This window comes from Mus pahari, chromosome 15, assembly GCF_900095145.1.
Source record: "Mus pahari chromosome 15, PAHARI_EIJ_v1.1, whole genome shotgun sequence".
Lineage (NCBI taxonomy): Eukaryota > Metazoa > Chordata > Mammalia > Rodentia > Muridae > Mus > Mus pahari.
Window position 1 is genome coordinate 30483268 of NC_034604.1, and position 18643 is coordinate 30501910.

At 42.2% G+C, this 18643-nt stretch overlaps 1 protein-coding gene across 4 annotated transcripts in view; it reads right to left on the reverse strand.

Annotated features, from left to right (window-relative positions):
* Positions 1–18643, reverse strand: part of Sil1 (SIL1 nucleotide exchange factor) — a 235000-nt gene that overhangs the window by 64114 nt on the left and 152243 nt on the right. For all 4 annotated transcript variants that reach the window (XM_021214585.1, XM_029547229.1, XM_029547228.1 and 1 more), the window contains 2 exons: positions 15248–15368; positions 8351–8450 (listed from right to left, as the gene is read on the reverse strand). In XM_021214585.1, coding sequence (XP_021070244.1) covers positions 8351–8450; positions 15248–15368 — 221 coding nt within the window. The remainder of the gene's footprint in view (positions 1–8350; positions 8451–15247; positions 15369–18643) is intronic.

Consider the following 18643-nt stretch of genomic DNA (forward strand, 5'->3'; position numbering starts at 1 on the left):
CCATTTTAAATGCCATTTTTCTCTCCTCTTTGTATTACTGACTTGACTTGAACTGCTTTGAGTGAGCGGTCTATTAGTCAGGGTTCTCTAGAGAAACATAACTTATAGAATGAATCTATTTATATATTTATATATACATGTTTTATAAGTATATATTATATATAAATATACTTTAAATATATATATATATATATATATATATATATATATATATATATATATATAAATAAAAAGGGGGATTTATTAGAATAGCTCATAGGCTGTGGTCATAGGCAACAATGGTTGGCTATGAACAGAAAGTCCAAGAATCCAGTAGTTCAATCGACAAGGCCAGATATCTCAGCTGCTCTTCCTTATATACAGGAATCTGGAAGAAGTGGGCTCTAATGCCAGAGAAGGAACGGACTTCTCACCCAGCAAGGGTGAGAGCAAGCAGGCTGAGAGAGAGCCAGCTTCCTTCTCCCAGCAGGAGGTGTGGCCCAGATTGAAGGTGGATCTTCCCATCTCAAAGATCTAGATTACAAGTGGGTCTTCCCACTTCAAATAATTTAAGAAAAAAGTCCCTTACAGGTGCTCCTGGTCATTGGGGTTTTAGGTAATTCCAGATGTAGTCAAGTTGACAACTAAGAGTAACCATCCTTAGTGGTAAGTGAGTAGTCTTGCTGAGTTCACTGGCACAGTTAGCGTCTTGCTATAAAGTATATTCGATATAGTTTTTTTTTTTTTCCCATCAATCTCTTTATCAAGTCAAGGAAGGTTCTATTCCTGGATTTTTTTTGATTTTCCATCATAAACTGGTATTGAATTTCTGTCACATTCTTAATATCTGAATTGATATATGATGAGGTAATGTTTCTTCTTTAGCTGTTGACTGGTGGTTACCCCTATTGGGTTTTATGTTTTTGTCTGCTTGTTTCTGATTTTGGGGGGATAGAGTCTTGTTACATAGCTCAGCTGGCCTCAAGTTCACACCCTTTGTGCTGGGCTACAGGTATGCACTATCATACCCAGACTGACCAGTTTTTGTTACATAGGAAAAAATTATTTTTGAGGTAGTGCCTTTTCTGGAACTCTACATAGATCAAGTTGGCCTTGAACTCGTTGTGCTTCTGTGTCCTGAGTGCTGGGAATACTGCAGTGTGCTCCCCAGCACTCCCAGTGAGAATCAACTTTCCCTCTCTTTAACAACCCCATTGGCTCAGAGTGCTTTATTCCTTTTCTGAATCACTGAGCTTGACTTGTCTCTATCTTATTGGAGAGTTCTGCATCTATATTCATGAGGAATGTTATTCTCAAATTTTGGTTTTGTTTTTTTAGGTATTTATCTGGTCTAGGTAGAAGTATAATACCAGCCTCCTAAAATAGGTGAGGAAACATCACTTCTACTTCTGTTTTCTACAAGAGACTGTGTAGAGTTGACGGTAACTACTTTTCAATGTTTGGTAGATAGTGCCAGGAAAACTATTTAAACCTCAGGAATTCTTTTTTAAAATCATTCTCACAGGCTGGCGAGATGGCTTAGCGGGTAAGAGCACTGACTGCTCCTCCCAAGGTCCTGAGTTCAAATCCCAGCAACCACATGGTGGCTCGTAATGAGATCTGACGCCCTCTTCTGGTGCGTCTGAAGACAGATATAGTATACTTAATAATAAATAAATCATTCTCACTACAAACCAAATGTCCTTGCTGGCTGCAAGCCTCTCCCCAGTGTCTCTATGCAGGGAGCGCACACTTGATCCCTTGCAGTGGACTGGGAGTGGTGAGTGACTAATCTACTGTTCTACTGCCTAGCTCCATCTTCATCTCTGACATGCCGGTCTCTCTGTGGCTCAAGGCTGGTCCTGCAGGTGTGCGCTCCTGCCTCTGCCTCTGCCTCTGCAGGGTTAGTTAGCAGCAGCCTACCCACCTGCATTCCTACCTATGTTCGGGCCCAGGTGCCTCTCTACTTCCCTGGAGACCTTCTCTGTAACGCAGATGTTTATAGGTATTCTACTCTGATCCCTTTATGAGTGGAGAAAATACTCCGTAAATTCAATTGAGATGTGTTGTTAACTCTAGGTACATTCTAGCTTGACAAATGTTTCTGCTACTCAGCTTTCTCATTTCTTGTCTTTCTCTTTCTTCTTTCTTTTCTTTTCTTTCTTTCTTTTAAAGATTTTTTTAAAAAGGTTTATTTAATTATTTTATGTATGAGTACACTGTAGCTGTCTTCAGACACACCAGAAGGGGGCATCAGATCTCATTACAGATGATCTTGAGCCACATGTGGTTGCTGGGAATTGAACTCAGGTCCTCTGGAAGAGCAGTCAGTGCTCTTAATCTCTGAGCCATCTCTCTCTAGCCCCTCTCACATTCTTTTTCATTTGCTTTTTTAGAAATTCTGAGAAAGGAATACTGAAGTCCCTAAATGTAACTATAGATTTATTTGCTTCTTCCTTTTAATTCTGTCAGGTTTTGCCTCAAGTATTTTTATTGTTGTTGTTGTTTTCCTGAGACAGGGTTTTTCTGTGTAGCCCCGGCTGTCCTGGGACTCACTCTGTAGACCAGGGTGGCCTCGAACTCAGAAATCCTCCTGCCTCTGCCTATCAAGTGCTGGGATTAAAGGCGTGTGCCACCACGCCGAGAAGTTTTCAGAAGTTTTACTGGGTTATATCGGGATCCCAGGTTCCTCAGTTTATCACAAGGAATCCATTTTATCACCACAGATATGTGGTTTCATGTCTCTCATCAAATATGGTGCTTTCTTAGTCAGAATCTGTTCTCACTGTTTTCTTAGCTTGTCTCTCAGTCCCATATTCTTTCTCCTCTGTTTAGAACTGCAATGACATAAGTGTGAGATCTTTTGTTGTTGTCCCTCAGGTACTGAACACTCTCTTCATTTTTTCTCAATCTATTTTAAATCTACTCAAACATTATAATTTTATTTTCTTTTTATTCACTGATTCTTTTCCTCGATACCTATAATCTGTTACTGATCTAATCCAGTGAATTTTAGAATTTTATTTGTTGTATTTTTCAAATTTAGTGAGCACTTCTTAGCTAACTTTCTATGGCTTTGGTTATTCATAGTAACTATGACACAAACAAATTAAATAGGAAATTCAATACAATTCCTTTCAAAATATCAATACTTTAATTATATGTATGGTGGGTGTGTGTGCATATATATATATATATATATATATATATATATATATATATATATATATGCACACACACACACACACACACACACCTCAGCGCAGGTGCCCACAGACAGCAGAGGCATCAGGTCCTCTAGAGCTAGAGTTACAGTGGCTGTGAGCTGCATAATACAGCTGCTGGGAACCAAACCTGGCTCCTCCGCAAAAGCAGGCTTTCTTCTTATCCGCTTACTCTTCTTTCTAGTTCTTCATCAAAACAAACCAACAAACCAACCAACAAACAGAACCTCCTCAGGGCTTAATTTGCAGATTGTTTTGAATGGCAAACTCTGATGCCATCTTGCTATTATTTGCCACAAACATCAACACCCTTTGTCCAGTGTATACCCATGCTACACATTCCATCTGCTCACCAGGTAAGTTTTATTACAGTATACAGGAGCTGTTCTGTTTTACCACAGTTTTCTTTAATTTCTTACCTAATTTATGACAAACCTTTATTTTAGGAAAAAATATAGCACATACAGTTCAACATTACCCACAAAAGTCTTAGAACATATCCCCCTTGGTAATAGGTGAACTACTGTAATTCTATGAGGTTTGTGTGATATATGAGTGAAAATGGCCCCCATAGGCTCAAAGCACTATTTGAAAGGACCAGGAGGCGTGGCCTTGTTGGAGGAAGTGTGTCTCTGGGGCTGGGCTTTGAGATCCAGAAGCCCAAGTAAGGCCCAGTGGCTCTCTTTCTCCTTCCTGCTATTTCAAGATCAGGATGTAGAACAATCAGCTCCTCCAGCACCATGTCTGCCTGCATACTACCATACTTCCCACTCTATGATGATTATGGACTGAACCTCTGAAACTGTAAGCCAGCCTCAATTAATTGTTTGCCTTTATAAGAGTTGCCTTGGTCAACTTGGTCTCCCTTGCTCATCTTCTCCTGGAAATGAGCATGCATTATGGGGTGGCAGTCAGGGTCCCACGGGCTCTGGCAGAAATAGGACAGGTGCTGTCAAAAGCTTTCTCTCTGTAGACTACCCCTTCTCTGGCTAGAAAGGAAAAGCTTCTCTGAGTGTTTAGAATGCACTCCTTAAGCCAGGCTGGGTAGCACAAGCCATGCACTGATAGAGAGACCCTGCTGATATTTCAGCACGTAAGACTCTCCAGTGTCCAGGCTAGAATATGTAGGATGAAGACCCAAGAAAGACACTACATGTCATTCCTAAAGCCCCCAAATCCCTGTCCAATCTGCAACCGCTTCACCACCTTTTAGGAATTTCCATATTGCTGCTAAGGATGTATCTGGGTTTTAGTTCTCTTTACTGGGAACAATAGGAAACATGGCCTTGTCACAGTCAAAAGTTCAAAAAAAGTCATGACAGTTTTAAGTCATAAATTGTTTGCATTTATTTACTTAGTGTGTGTATATATGTGTATGTGTACATTCATGTATGCCATAGTATATGTATATGTATATGTATGTGCACATGTGTTCTAGCTGGTTTTGTGTCAACTTGACACAAGCTGGAGTTATCACAGAGAAAGGAGGCTCCCTTGAGGATATGCCTCCATGAGATCCATCTCTAAGGCATTTTTTCAATTAGTGATCAGTGGGGGAGGGCCCATTATGGGTGGTGCCATCCCTGGGCTGGTAGTCCTGGGTTCTATAAGAAAGCAAGCTGAGCAAGCCAGAGGAGGCAAGCTAGTAAGCAGCACCCCTCCACGACCTCTGCATCAGCTCCTGCCTCCAGGTTCCTGCCCTGTGTGAGTTCCTGTCCTGACTTCCTTTGGTGATGAACATCAGTGTGGAAGTATCAGCTGAATAAACCTTTTCCTCCCCAGTTTGCTTCTTGGTCATGATGTTTTGTGCAGGAATAGAAACCCTGACTAAGACAGCATGCATGTATGTAGATCAGAAGACAAACTTGCAGGACTGAACTCAGGTACTCAGGCTCAATGGCAAGCACCTTTCTACACTGAGGCTGTATCCAGTCCTGAGACAATGTTTTTGAGAAGCAAGAAACGTTATCTAAATTAATTAAATTAACTATCAGTTTAAGAGAATAGATACCCTTCCTCCTGCAAATTTCATGTCAAATCTGAGAAACACAGAGATATGGTCACTATCTGACAGGATTGGTTTTTGTGCTCAGAGCAAAAGCATCATTGTATGTTTACAAGGCATTGCATAAGATGGACTTAAAAATTAATTAGTTGCCGGGCGTGGTGGCGCACGCCTTTAATCCCAGTACTCGGGAGGCAGAGGCAGGTGAATTTCTGAGTTCGAGGACAGCCTGGTCTACAAAGTGAGTTCCAGGACAGCCAGGGCTATACAGAGAAACCCTGTCTCGAAAAACAAAACAAAACAAACAAACAAAAATTAGTTAAAGGTATGTAAGGATCTGTAGCCAAGAGCAGGAGATATGCTTTAAAAACAAACAAACAAAAAGCCACAAACCTATTTCAAGTTAATGCACTTGTCTCTGAGCCAGTGCTGACAGTGAGCTGAGTCTGTCTAGATCAGTTCCAAGGGAAGGCAGAAGACCCAGGTCCCAGGGCAAAGCTAACAACCTGACTCTGATTCCAGACACCTGTGTGCCGAGACTGCAAACAGCAAGGACAAGGCAGGCAGGTGTCTCAATCCAGCAGGTACTAAGGTCTTGCTTTTTTGTGTGAATTCTGTGGATCCCTTTGCAGAGGGAAACAGATTTTTTAAAAACAGCAATGGGGAACTTATAATCTTTGCCTTTCCATTTTTCAAATCTTTTAAAAATTACTCATGTTTTTCTATGCTAACTAAATTACAGAAAGAAAATGTTATTGTCTGAGAAGGAAAATTCAATTGTACTTCCCCAAGAAAACAGAGAGAAGTAAGGTTAAGTGGGTTTTCATCCACAGAAGATATGGAACCTGGAACAATGTCTAAGTTCCTTAAAGATCCACATGATGCCCAGATCAAAGGTGATGGGGGGAAGGTGTAAATTCCTGGCCACAGGCACCGATCTCGAACCTAGGCTCCCAGATACATGCCTTCTCCTGGCCTCCCCTCTGCTGGGTGGCAGGCACGTTTGCTTTTCCTCCCGTCTCCCACTCCCCTGCGCATCTGTAAGGCAGATTCCCATGCATCACAACCTCCCATGTGCTGCAGCTGTCATCCTGCCCCTTCCCTCCTTATTTTTAGACTTATACATTTTACTGCTTTATGTATATGAGTGTCTTTCCTGTATGTATGCATGTGTACCATGTGTGTGCCTGCTGCCCACAGAGCTCAGAAGAGAGAACTGAATCCCTTGGGACGGCAGTTACAAAAGGTTGTGAACAACTGTGGGTGCTGGGGATCAAGCCAGGGTCCTTTGCAAGAGCTATAAGCACTCTTCACCACTGGGCCAACTCTCCAACCCACCCTCCCTTCTAACATGCATTCTCTCTATGATGGACATGTGAATTTGCTAAGATAACTGAAGACATGAAGGCTCTGGGGGGCGGGGGTTGTATTGGTATGGCTTGGTTACTTGTCACAGTCTCTATACAGCCCAAGCTGGCCTGGAAATGTATTATGTAGTCCTGGAGAGCCTAGAGCTCAAATCTTCCTGCTTTAGCCTCTAGACTGCTGAGATTATAGCACTGGGGCTACTCATGTAGTCAGCTTGCTCCACTCATAAGTATCTCCGTCTTGACTGCTGTTGGTCCTATGAATCCAGAAGTGTTTTCAGATCCATGAATGAGATCCTTGCTGACTTCTATGTCAAGTTCTATAACTTTCTGACATCTGAGAATTAGTTTGACATTCTGAATTAGTTTGTGATCAGTTTTGTAAGATGGTATTAAAAGGATAACAGCTGGCAGCCTCATTGAGCTCTGAGGATAAATATTATTAGGTAGCACAAAATGTCATAATCTTTTGCCTCAACCCAAGTATTGAGATTACAGGTGTGTGTCATTACATCTGTCTTAAAAAGGCCAACACTAGCTCCACTCTAAAGGTTCATCAGCCTCAGAAACTCTTTTAAAGAATCTAAATGATTCCTAGGACTCCCAAGGTAGAAAGGGAAAACAGTCCTCATAAAGTGTTCTCTATCTATGCACTGCAGCATGCACCACCCATAACCCTACAACATAAATAGATAAATGTAGTTTAAAACAGATTTAAGGCTGAAGGATCATTTTGAACTAACACACAAACTGCCAAGACCTAATGCTGCCCTTTTAAGATTCTCCTAGTGTTCAAGGAAAAGAGCCAAGAGGCAGACCCGGGCAAGAGGGACTGGGAGAAGACAAGAAGAAGGGAGAACCTGGATTACTGAGCACTGTCAAAGAGGATTCTTTCAAGGCCACCAGGACTGAACTGGGAATACACAGAAGTGCTGGGTGACATCCCCTGGGCATTCCGTGAACTCAGGGTTCACCTCAGTAGCATTCCCTCCTTATATGAGCTGTGTCAGTGAGCCCTCCCAGAAGTTAGGGCACACATTCTCCAGCTTCCCTCTTATACCTTAGTCTGTGAAGAGATTTCAAGCTAGGGAAACTGCTGTCATCCTCTTGACCCATCCAGATTCTATGTTTAAAAAACCGGAGGCCCCCAAAGAAATACATTTGTGACATTTAAAAAAGACAAAGATTCGGTCTTCTTCCTCTCTTGTCTGTCTTCTTATTTGAAAAAAAAAAATTAAGGTTTGTTTTTATTTTATGTGCATGAGTGTTTTATCTGCAAGCATGTCTGTGTATCACATGTGTGCACTGCCTGCAGAGGCCAGAAGGCAGCATCAGACTTCCCAGAACTGGAGTTAAAAACAGCTGTCATGTGGGTATTGAAAACTGAACCCAGGTCATCTGCAAGAGCAGACGGTGCTTTTAGCCACTGACCCATTTCTCCATTGATCCCTATTTAAAAAACAAAAACAAAAACAAAAACAAAATAGAGATTTGTATTGTATCTCATTGTTAAGTGGGCTCTGGGTAATAGTCTCCTCTATTCCATAGTTCCTCCAAACAAATACAACACTGGATCCTAACCTAAAACAAATACCCAAAGAGCAAAACCAGAAATGCTCTGCAAAGTTTTTAAAAATAGCATATAAATGGTTTTAATTCATCATAAATAGCTTCTTAAATTATTTTACAATCTTACTATTCCGTGCCTACTATAAAAGTTTCCAGGTACAATCATTCTCTCCTGGCAAAACCTAACTAGAAAGGCTGTCACATACCAGTTCATCCTTTGAATTCTCCATCTCGGTTCCCTCCTTGAATTTGGCCAGTGCACTCTTGAGGTCCTGAGATGTGTATGTGTTGGTGTTGATGTCCAGCCTGTCCACAGAGAAGCTGAGAGTCAGAAGGGGTGCACTACTCCAGGAAAGGCAGCAGTTATGAGTGACTGGCACCCAGAGAGAGTAAGCTTGGCCAGGCCAGTTCTAACTCTTAGTATTACTGTCAAACCTCTGCCTTAGGGCAGCCAGAATCCAACGTGTTAACTGTAATTGAGCCAAATAAGTTGTTTTTGTTTTTGTTGTTGCTGTTGCTGTTGTTGTTTTCATGATACAGAAGGAAAAAGCACCGGGCCAACAGAGGCTGACCCTGGAAGCACATGTCCTAGCAGAGTCCTGAGGAGCAAAGATTTAAGACACAGGAGTAAGAGGCACCCTCATCTATAATCTTCAGGAACCTGAGACTTCCAAAATGTTCCAGACTTGATTTGACAAACCAACTTGTCTTAATGAAATGGGTAGATTCACACATTAAAGCCAATGTCTGAGCACAGAGGTGTATGCCAATCTAACAATGAACATCATCCAAATTTGAGAGACCTAGGAGTAGAACCAACCACTACCTTCTACAGTCATCTTCCAAGAGGATGGAGTAAAGGAACCAATGTGGCAGTTAAGATCTCCTCCCACACCTCCTGGAGCTGTTCAGGCTCAGCCAGCATCTTAACTGGATAGAGAGCATCTTGGGTGTAGTGAACAGAGGCAAGAGCATGAGCTGGACAGACAAATGGGAGTGAGCTGAACAGACAAATGGGAGTGCGCTGTTACAGCCAGACCGAAGCTGTGATTAGGTTAAAGACAGAACAGGATTTTTTTTGTTCATTCACAGCTGAGATTGTATTGGTTGAGAGGCAGAGTGCACAGACATTCCAATTCTTCACCCCACCCCCAACCTCCAGACAGGGTTTCTCAGCATAACTAGCCCTGGCTATCCTGGACTCACTTTGAAGACCAGGCTGGCCTTGAACTCATAGAGATTCTCCTATCTCTGCCTCCCGAGTGCTGGTATTAAAGGTATTCATCACATGCCTGCTGACATTCCAATTCTTAACACATGTGCCTAAACTCTGAAGAGCTACACACTGGTTCTCTTTTAACTTAGTCCAGTAATGTTCCAGCCACAAGCTTGGTGGGTTTTCCCTAAGACCTCACATAACAACCAAACACTCATAATCCTCAGTTCCACAGGCTCACAATTTCATGCCACACAGAGTACATTCAAATTTTCCATCATTCACAGCACGTTATCACAACTGTAACAAACATGGACTTCTCTGACCAGAGACATTACAGTCGTGAGAAGGCAAGGGGCAAGGAAGGAGAGACTTCTAGTAAATGTTCTACTAGAGACACAAGACCATAAATGAGTCTTAAAACATTGTACACACAAATGCATGACTAAGACTCTAAATTGCTGTTTTGTATGCTTTGTATTGTAGGATATGAAGCTAGTCTCCTCTATGGAATGTTATGGTGACACCCCCCCCCCACTCCCCAAGATAGTTACAGCCTCTCTTGACTCAGTATCCTGGTAATTTCAGGTTATACCATCCTCCTCCTCCTCCTCTTCCTCCTCCTCCTCTTCTTCCTCTTCCTCCTCCTCCACATCACCACCACCACCATCAAACAGCAAATGATTTAACCTCTTAGAAAATCATTTACACTTAAAAAATGGGATGAAGTGGGATTTCTTCTCACCTTTTAAGTGCTTCCAGAGCTACTAAAAAAACTCTCATTTACAAAATAGTTGATAAAAGATCCTCTGGATTGTACAGGAATGGAGCAAGGACCACTGATAGACATGCTGCACAGGCAGTTGGGTGTGGCTTCTCTGGCTGTCGCTGCCCTCTGGGTGTCTTCAACAGCAGCCCTGCAGTTTGCTGCTCAGCCACTCAGCCTGTTCGGTCTTTGCTCCCCGATTCCCTCGTCTGTACTGTTTTGTCCAATGATTTATCCCTTCCCGCAGCCTTTCCCCTACTTTATGTCCACCTCAGCAGGGTGAGCTTGGCCAACAGTCTTGTGGATTGGCATTGGGCTCCACCTTTGCCACTCATCCACGCTAACCTTCTTGGGCATTGTGGTGGAGTAGGGTGGGAGGTGCACAGAGCTTAGGTGCTGGTGCTGGGCAAACAGAACTGAGCAGACGTTTCAAAGGAAAGGGAGGACTGGCTGCCACCCTGCTCTGTTCCAGGTCCATCTGGTCTCAACCTTATTACACAGATGTGTGCTCAGGGCTCTCCTCATTCAGCTTTGGTTCATCATAGTCTTTAGGGCTCTGAGGTAAATGCTCATTTTCTCTAAATCTTAGACTCCAACTAATTTACTATAGCTAACCACTCCCATTTCTTGAGCACTAACTCATGTGTCAGCAAGGGGCTACTCCTTTAAAGGTGTTTTTCCGCTCAAGTGATTAGCAAAATCTCTCAAAGTAAGAGAGAGATTAGGTTCTCTCTCCATTGCCAAGCACATGAAGATAACACTTCTCTGTCCCCATCCATGGGGAGCTAAGGAGTCAGGGGCTGTAGGAGGAACAGAATCTTTTTTTTTTTTTTTTTTTATCTTGGTATGGAACATTTTATTTGTCCATGAAACACTCAAAGAGTTTAGCATGTGGGAAATAACTTTAATCCCAGAATTATATATTTTCTTCCCACATATCCTGTTTTGAATTAGGAAATGATACTGTAATCCATTTCACTACAAGGAAAATATTACAAAATATTTACAGGAAAATATTAAAAATAACTCAAACACAAAAGTCAAGATGAAATAAACTTTTTTCCTCCAGAATTCTCTACTCTAGTGCCCATGGCACGTGAGTTAAAACAAGTAACTAAGACCTCGCTGACAGAATTCCAAAAATGGAGAGGGGAAGAGAGGGAGGAGAAGGTGATATCACAGGGAACAGGATATCAGTGCTTCACCTCCTGGTCTACTGTAAAGAAACACCTTGGGGGGTGGGGGTGGGATCCCAGAGGCAAACAGCAGGAGGCTCCTGGAACTGGGCTTGGAAAACACCTGACAGTGGACACTGCTCTTCACTTTAACAAGAGCCTCTTGTTCCACAATCCAGTACTCTGAACAGAAGCCTGTCCTGGCAGGAGAATCTGTCACAGCAGCCCTTCCATCTCTTTCATAAACGCTTCATAAACATCATCCTTAGTTTGTACTGAGACAGGAACTGAAGGACCAGATCTATACTGCAAATTCCAGATCAGCCAAAACAAAACAAAAGACAGGGTGCCTCACTATGAAACTCAGGATAGCATGGAACATTGTAATTAAGACAAGGCTGGCCTCTAAGCTGGACTTGAAGCTATCCTGCGTCTTTGCCTCCTGGGGGCTGTCTTCTTTTTCATCATTTTTTTTTCATTTTTACATTACCATTTGCTCTAATGTCGATCCTGTTCTTACCATGCTGCTAATATTGTTCTGTTTTTGTTGTTTCTTTGGGGTAGGGGACAAGGTCTCTTATCCCAAGCTGTACTCAAACATGCCATGAAACCCTGAGTATGGTCCTGCACTTCCAATCCTCCTGGTTTTATGTTGTGCTTGCAATGGCCCCACAACTTTCATGCATACAGGCAAGCACTCTACCAACTGAGCAACATTCCCCAGCCCCACAGCTGTCCAACATTGCTCATTATAGTTAATTACCAACGATTGGTAATCAAACCTTTATGTTCCTCCAGCACCAGCAGCATGTGCAGCCTGCCCTCCCTCTCTGACTCCCCTGGCTCCTTCCATTCTCATCTGACTCCTCATTCCTCTCATCTCTTTAATGATTCCTTGTCTACCTGAACCCTACATGCTGGAATGCCTCGTGGTTAGGTCCTGAAGAACCTTTTTTCTATCTCTAGAGACATTAAAATAGTTCTCTGACAGTGATGCCCACACTAAAACCTGTAGCTCAAACCCATTCCTTAAAACAGCAGGATCTTATGCAATGACATGCTAGGGTTAATCTTGATTTTCATAATTAATTTTAAACTTAACTTCATGAAGAAATACCTAGGAGGTTAATAAAGCATAACTCTGTGTGTACAGGTTTGGTGCATGGCGTGCATGTGGCAGTTAGGGGACATTCTTCAGGGGTTCTCTGGTTCTGTCCTTCCACCATACTAGCTCTGGGGATAAAACTCAGGTTTTCGGACTTGGCAGGAAATGCCTTTACCCTCTGAGCTATTTAATAAAAACATCATTCATGATACTTATCTCTAAAAAAAATTGGTACAACTGTTACATTTCTACTTCAAGAAATAAACACCTCTGAGGACCCCAAATGAGGCCTTTCCGAATCTTCTTGCCATCCTTTCATCTCTACACCAACTCTTCAGCAAGTCTTTTCAGCTGCACTTCTAAACTATCTAAATTTACCCACTCTCCAGTAGGAAACCCTACAAGTCACCACGTGCCTTGTCTGATCTACTGAAATAGCATGCTGGTGGGTTTTGCTTCTTCTTTTCCTATTTTCAGTCTCTTATCCAGATACTATGGTTATCCCCCCTTCCTTCCCAAATCACCCTATCTAACATGGTCTCCTGTACAGACTTATTACCTTGGCTCATCTCTTCTCTAGAACTTATTATAATTTGTAATGATCTTACTCATATGTTTATTTTCTTAGTTGTCTGCCTGCCAACCTGCACAAGGCCTCCACTCACCTTATGGAGGCAACCACTGCATCTGCTTCTGAGTGTTTCCCCAGTGCCTGCCACACAGGCACTCCATAGTCTTGTGAAATGAATTGGTGCAGCAGGAAACAGTTTGTCACGAGCACCTCTCTTCACCACCGCACTATACACAGCATGGCAAATGCCCAACCCAAGATGGTACAACTCAGATGTAGTAAAGGTTGTCTTTCCTTCCTCTAATGTAGAAGGAAGTTTCAAAGAAGATTCCAAAGCAAAGAGACATTTGTTCTATGAAGACTCTGACAAGATGTAAAATAAAACTTTTATGTTTTTTATGCCTAAAAATATGCTTGAAGCCAGGCAGTGCCAAGAGCACTCTCTGAGACAACCCTAAGGCAGGATCTCTGCATAGGCCTAGAGCCCACAAGCATTATAGAGCTAAGTAGCAACTAGCCAGCAGGACTAGTGGAAAGCTAATCTCTGCAGCACAGTGGTTTACTGGCTCACCTGAAATCTGATAGAAAGCTATAAGCCTTCTATTCCAAAGCACACCGTAAGATAACTAAAATAACTGTGCTGCTCTCTGGAAGCTGGCTCTTAAGCCTCTGTTCCCAGGCCACTGCTGAGCAGCCAGGAAGATAATATGAAGAAGAACTGGAAGAAGGTGGGGGGGGGGGCTCTGACAGAAAAGCTGTTAACAGCTGAGAGAGAAGAGGAAATGCCTCAGCATATCCATTCTAGGGCAACGCTCTCAGAAACAGTCCAAAGGAGAAAAGCAAAGAGGAAAAGTGGAACAAGTGTGTCTCCTTACGGTGTCTCTACATCCAACATGGAAGGCTTTTGCTCTCAAAGGAGCAAGGGCCACCCAGTGAGTGCTCCTACTGTAGACCTGCAGTCAGCAGGGTGGACAGGGCGCACAAAACAATAGACCAACAGCTCTGAATTACTGAAGTGCCTAGATCGATATTCTCAAGACACCGGAGGTTGGCTTTTTCATTAAAAATAAGAATTGGACTGCATGTGAGAGAAAAGTTCAAAGTACCTTGACTCACTGAAGTTTATGTGCATGGTGCCTTCTGGAGGCAGAAAAAGGTTAGCATGGCTGTAGAATTATATCTGATTATTCTTATATGACTACGAGACAGGAACAATTGTATGATTTGGACAACTGCAAGTACAGGCCTAATACAGAGATGGGGAGGAGGAAAGAACTTGCCCAGTTTGGGATGACAACAAATGTCTCCATCGTAACATAAATTAGAATTTTCTAACTGTAAAAACTGCTCAGATCTGCCATGCTGCTTTGTAGAGTGAGTAACTTAACAGACACATGACCTTTAGTCAGGTGCATCAAGAAAAAGGGTCTAGAAGCCCTTGCCAACCACTCAAGTTTCCTTTCTTCTCATTCAGGAGACACCAAGCAAAAACAACTTGTTAATTCAGGGCAATTAAGAAGAAAAATAGAAACTGTTAATTCTCTAAAATCAAATCCCTCAAACTGGTTATTAAAAAGTTAGGGAACCTATAACCACAGGGGAACGTGGTGGCTTCTACTCACATACCACGAGGAAGCCTATTTTAACACTGACTAACAAGGGGAAGTTAGTCTGAGTTAAAGACTTTTAAAGGCAATTTTATTGTTCACCAAGGAAGTATCACGGCAAAGCAGAAGGCCTAACAGGCTTGTTTTAATGAATAGATGACTCATCTGTAATCAGCGCATTAATTGTTGGGATTCAAATGGGTGCTCTTAAAGTACTGGGGAAACAGCTTCTCTTTTAAAGAAGGTTAAGCATTCCCCCTATAGCCTTTTTAAAAGATCTATTTTCTTTGCAAGATATTTCTTTCCAAAGATTGTGGAGGCAAGCTTCCATAAAACCCTGATAATTTTATCACAAATTCTACACTGTTAAATCTCAAATAAAAATTATAATGCACATAGCTGGTCATGGTAACACATGCCTTTGTTCCCAGTACTTGGTAGACAAAGGCATATCTTTGAAGTTGAGACCAACCTGGTCTACAAACTGAGTCCCAGGATAGCCAGGGCTACACAGAAAAACCCTGTCTCAAAAAACAACAAAAACAAAAATCAAAACAACAACAAGAAAACAAAAACTCGCCACTCATGAATTTGGGTAGCATTGCTAGTCTTTCCAAATGAGTGTAGTCACTCAGTCTCCCAGTCCTCAGAACAATACACTACCTTCTGCCTCTTTTAAATCCTTTCAGATTATTTTGAAATTTGTCTTCTTGTTGGAGTTTCACCTCGTTTACTCCAGTCTGTAGGTTCATTCGCACATGGGATCCTGCAGGAACAGCCTGACCTGAAAGTCAAGAAGAGAAAAGTTGCATGGGGTAGTGGAACCTTGGTAGGGCACAGGGGTGGAATACCTGGCTAACATGCCAAAAGGACTGAGCACTTCCTGCAGATCAGACTACCATGTCCAGTTTACCTTTTGATATTCATTCATTCATTCTCTCTCTCTCTCTCTCTCTCTCTCTCTCTCTCTCTCTCTCTCTCATGACTCCCCCACTCTATTCACACTGACTCCTCCTGAAGATCGGAGTACCATGTCCAGTGTACCTTTTTGACTCCCCCTCTCCTGACTCCCCCATTCTATTCACACTGATTCCTTTTACTGTTATAACAGAATCTGTAAGACCCAAGGCAAGGTGGTCATCATCTCAAGATCAACATCTGCTTATGAGAATGTGATAATCATGTCTACTTTGTATCTTCTGTGAATTTGGCTAATAAGCTGTGTTGTTATATGCACTGGGTAAATGGTGTGTAACTCCTCAACTAACCATCAAGACACTGAGACATTATTGTCTTTTTCTGTAACACCCTTCTTGCCCCTCCCTAGGCAGTCCCACAGCATCCAAGATATCCCACAATGCTAGCTCATTGCCCTCATTTTTAAAACCAGGCTCTTTTGCATCTCCTTTCCCTGATCACAGAACTGTATGTCTTCTTTTGGGATTTCCACAGCCTGTAAGGTACATAAAATATGTGGCCAATAACAGTTATGAATAAGAAAAAGGAAGCTATGCATGGTGGTGCATGCCTTTAGTCCTAGAACTTGGGAGGTAAACAAAAGGAGATCTCTGAGTTCAAGACCAGCTTGGTCAGTTCTAGGGCTACACAGAGAAGCCTAGCTTCAAAAAAAAAAGTAAATGAAAATAAATACATACACGCATACATACATACATACATACATACATACATACATACATACATAGCTACTGGAAGGCAGCAAGACACAAAAAGCCAAGGAAGCAGGTAGCAGAGCTAAGAGAAACTGAAAAACTACACCCACTTATCTCAGAGGAACAGATCCATTAGCGGGGGAAAACAAGTGTTGTGAATGGATAGGCTATGTGTATGAATGCACGAAAGTACTCAGGAATAGATTACAAGCAACTATGCAATATCACATAGTACAAATGGAATGTTATAGTCATTCATTCAATCATTCACAGAAAATGCATTTACCAGGCAACTACTACACAACAGACCTGCATGGCACCTCTAGGAATACAAAAATAATATTTTCTAGGCATAAGAAAATAACTTTTTAAACTATATTTAGACTCATCATGTAAGCCAGCTAGCCTAGAACTCACTATGTATCCCAGGCTGGCCTTGAACTCTTGATCCTCTTGCCTGGGCCTCCTAAATGTTAAGATTACAGTCCTGTACCATAACATCCCACACAAAGATGAATACCAATGGCTGCAGGATTGAACATTTCATAGACGATACTTTTTAGAAACTGGAAATTTTTTGAAGCAAAAATGATGCTTCTAGACCTGTACTGTTCTTGAAAGAACAGTTTACAGGCTAGGACATCTTAAATCTGCTGAGACAGAATAGGCTAGTCCTTAATGATTCCTGTTTTTCAAAGATCTGTCAGATGATCCTGAGCCAGAAGGCTGAAGACTGATGCTCCAACTTCTTGACTTACTGGGGCTGTATGGGTAGGCAGCTGTCTCTACAACTTGTCTTAGCTCTGGAAGCTCTATTAGGCTTCTTATGTCTTTAGATAGTGTTGGTCATTCTCAGATTTCTGATGGGGTTGAAAGACTACTTATAGTCTTATAGCCAACCCAGGCTATTTAACATTGAGAGAACAGATTTGAGAGGATGGTTTTCAGATGGCATACAATCTAAAGCCAGGACATAAATCAGGTGTAGAATTATAAGTCTTTTAGTTAGGACACATGACAGTGTTCTATTTTATTGACAAAAACAATGGACAATCCTGTACTTTATAAATTATAAAATGTAATAGTATGCTCAGTTTATATTTGAGAGAAAAGTTTTGTTTCTTATTAGAACAGAAAGGGGGAAGTGTTGTGGATGGGCCTGGTGATGCCTGTATTTGGATGTTAATTCTGCTTTCCCAGGAGGGGTTGTCTGGAACAAGGAATGAGTCATGTACTCAGGTAACTTCTTGTGAACCAGGAAGAGAGAGAGCAGGAGAGAGTTAGGGCCTTTTTGGACAGGGATAGTGAGAGGGCAAGATGTAACTACTAGTGTCTCCCTGCTTATATGGTGAATCCTGGTGGATTCGACACCAAAGGATTAGATTTAATATGGCTTATAAAATTAGGATTCTAGTTGTGCCCAGCAATTGAGATACCATTGTTTCTGGGGAAAAAAAAAAAAAAGATGCTTCCAAAACTGGGAGTAGGCCCACATCTCTAATCCTGGCATTCAGGAGGTAAAAGCACAAGATGATTGAGAACTTTTATGAAAGAAGAGAAGAGAAGAGAAGAGAAGAGAAGAGAAGAGAAGAGAAGAGAAGAGAAGAGAAGAGAAGAGAAGAGAAGAGAAGAAAATCTGTCCCAACACTTGGACTTTGCCTCTCTTTCTTCAGCCAGAGGATAGCCTGCATGTTGGCACTGAGTCTGACTCAGGAACACAAAATGGAAAACAGGCATGGTAATAATGCCAGTAATGCCAATACTCACAGCCTGAGGCAGGAGGATTTGGAGTTTAAGGATAGCCTGGCTACGCAGTGTGAGGACACCCTGAGCTACATAGTAAGACCTTTAAATAAGGAAGTGATAATCTACCCAGACACTATTGTGGATGCCAACAAGTGCTTGCTAACAGGAGCCTGATATAGCTGTCTCCTGAGAGGCTCTGCCAATGCCTGACAAATACAGAGGTGATGCTCTTAGCTAACCATTGGACTGAGCACAGGAACCCCAATAGAGGAGCTAGAGAAAGGACCCAGAGAGTTTAAGGGGTTTGCAGCCCCATAGGAGGAACAACAATATGAACCAACCAGTACCCACCCCCACACACACCCTCCACCCCCATCCCTCTCTCCACCCCCCCTCTCATTTTAGGAGACAGGTCTCACTATGCAGCTCTGGATATCTGGAACTGACTATTTAGACCAGGCTGACTTCAAACTCACAGAGACTTGCCTGTGTCTGTCTCTTGAGTAGGGGGCTAAAAGCATGTCACATCATGCCTGGCTGATGAGTCTAATAACATTCATTTATGTTTACTTGTTAATTTATGTTTTTCAAGACAAATTTCTCTGTGTAGCCCCAACTGTCCTGGAATTCACTCTGTAGACAA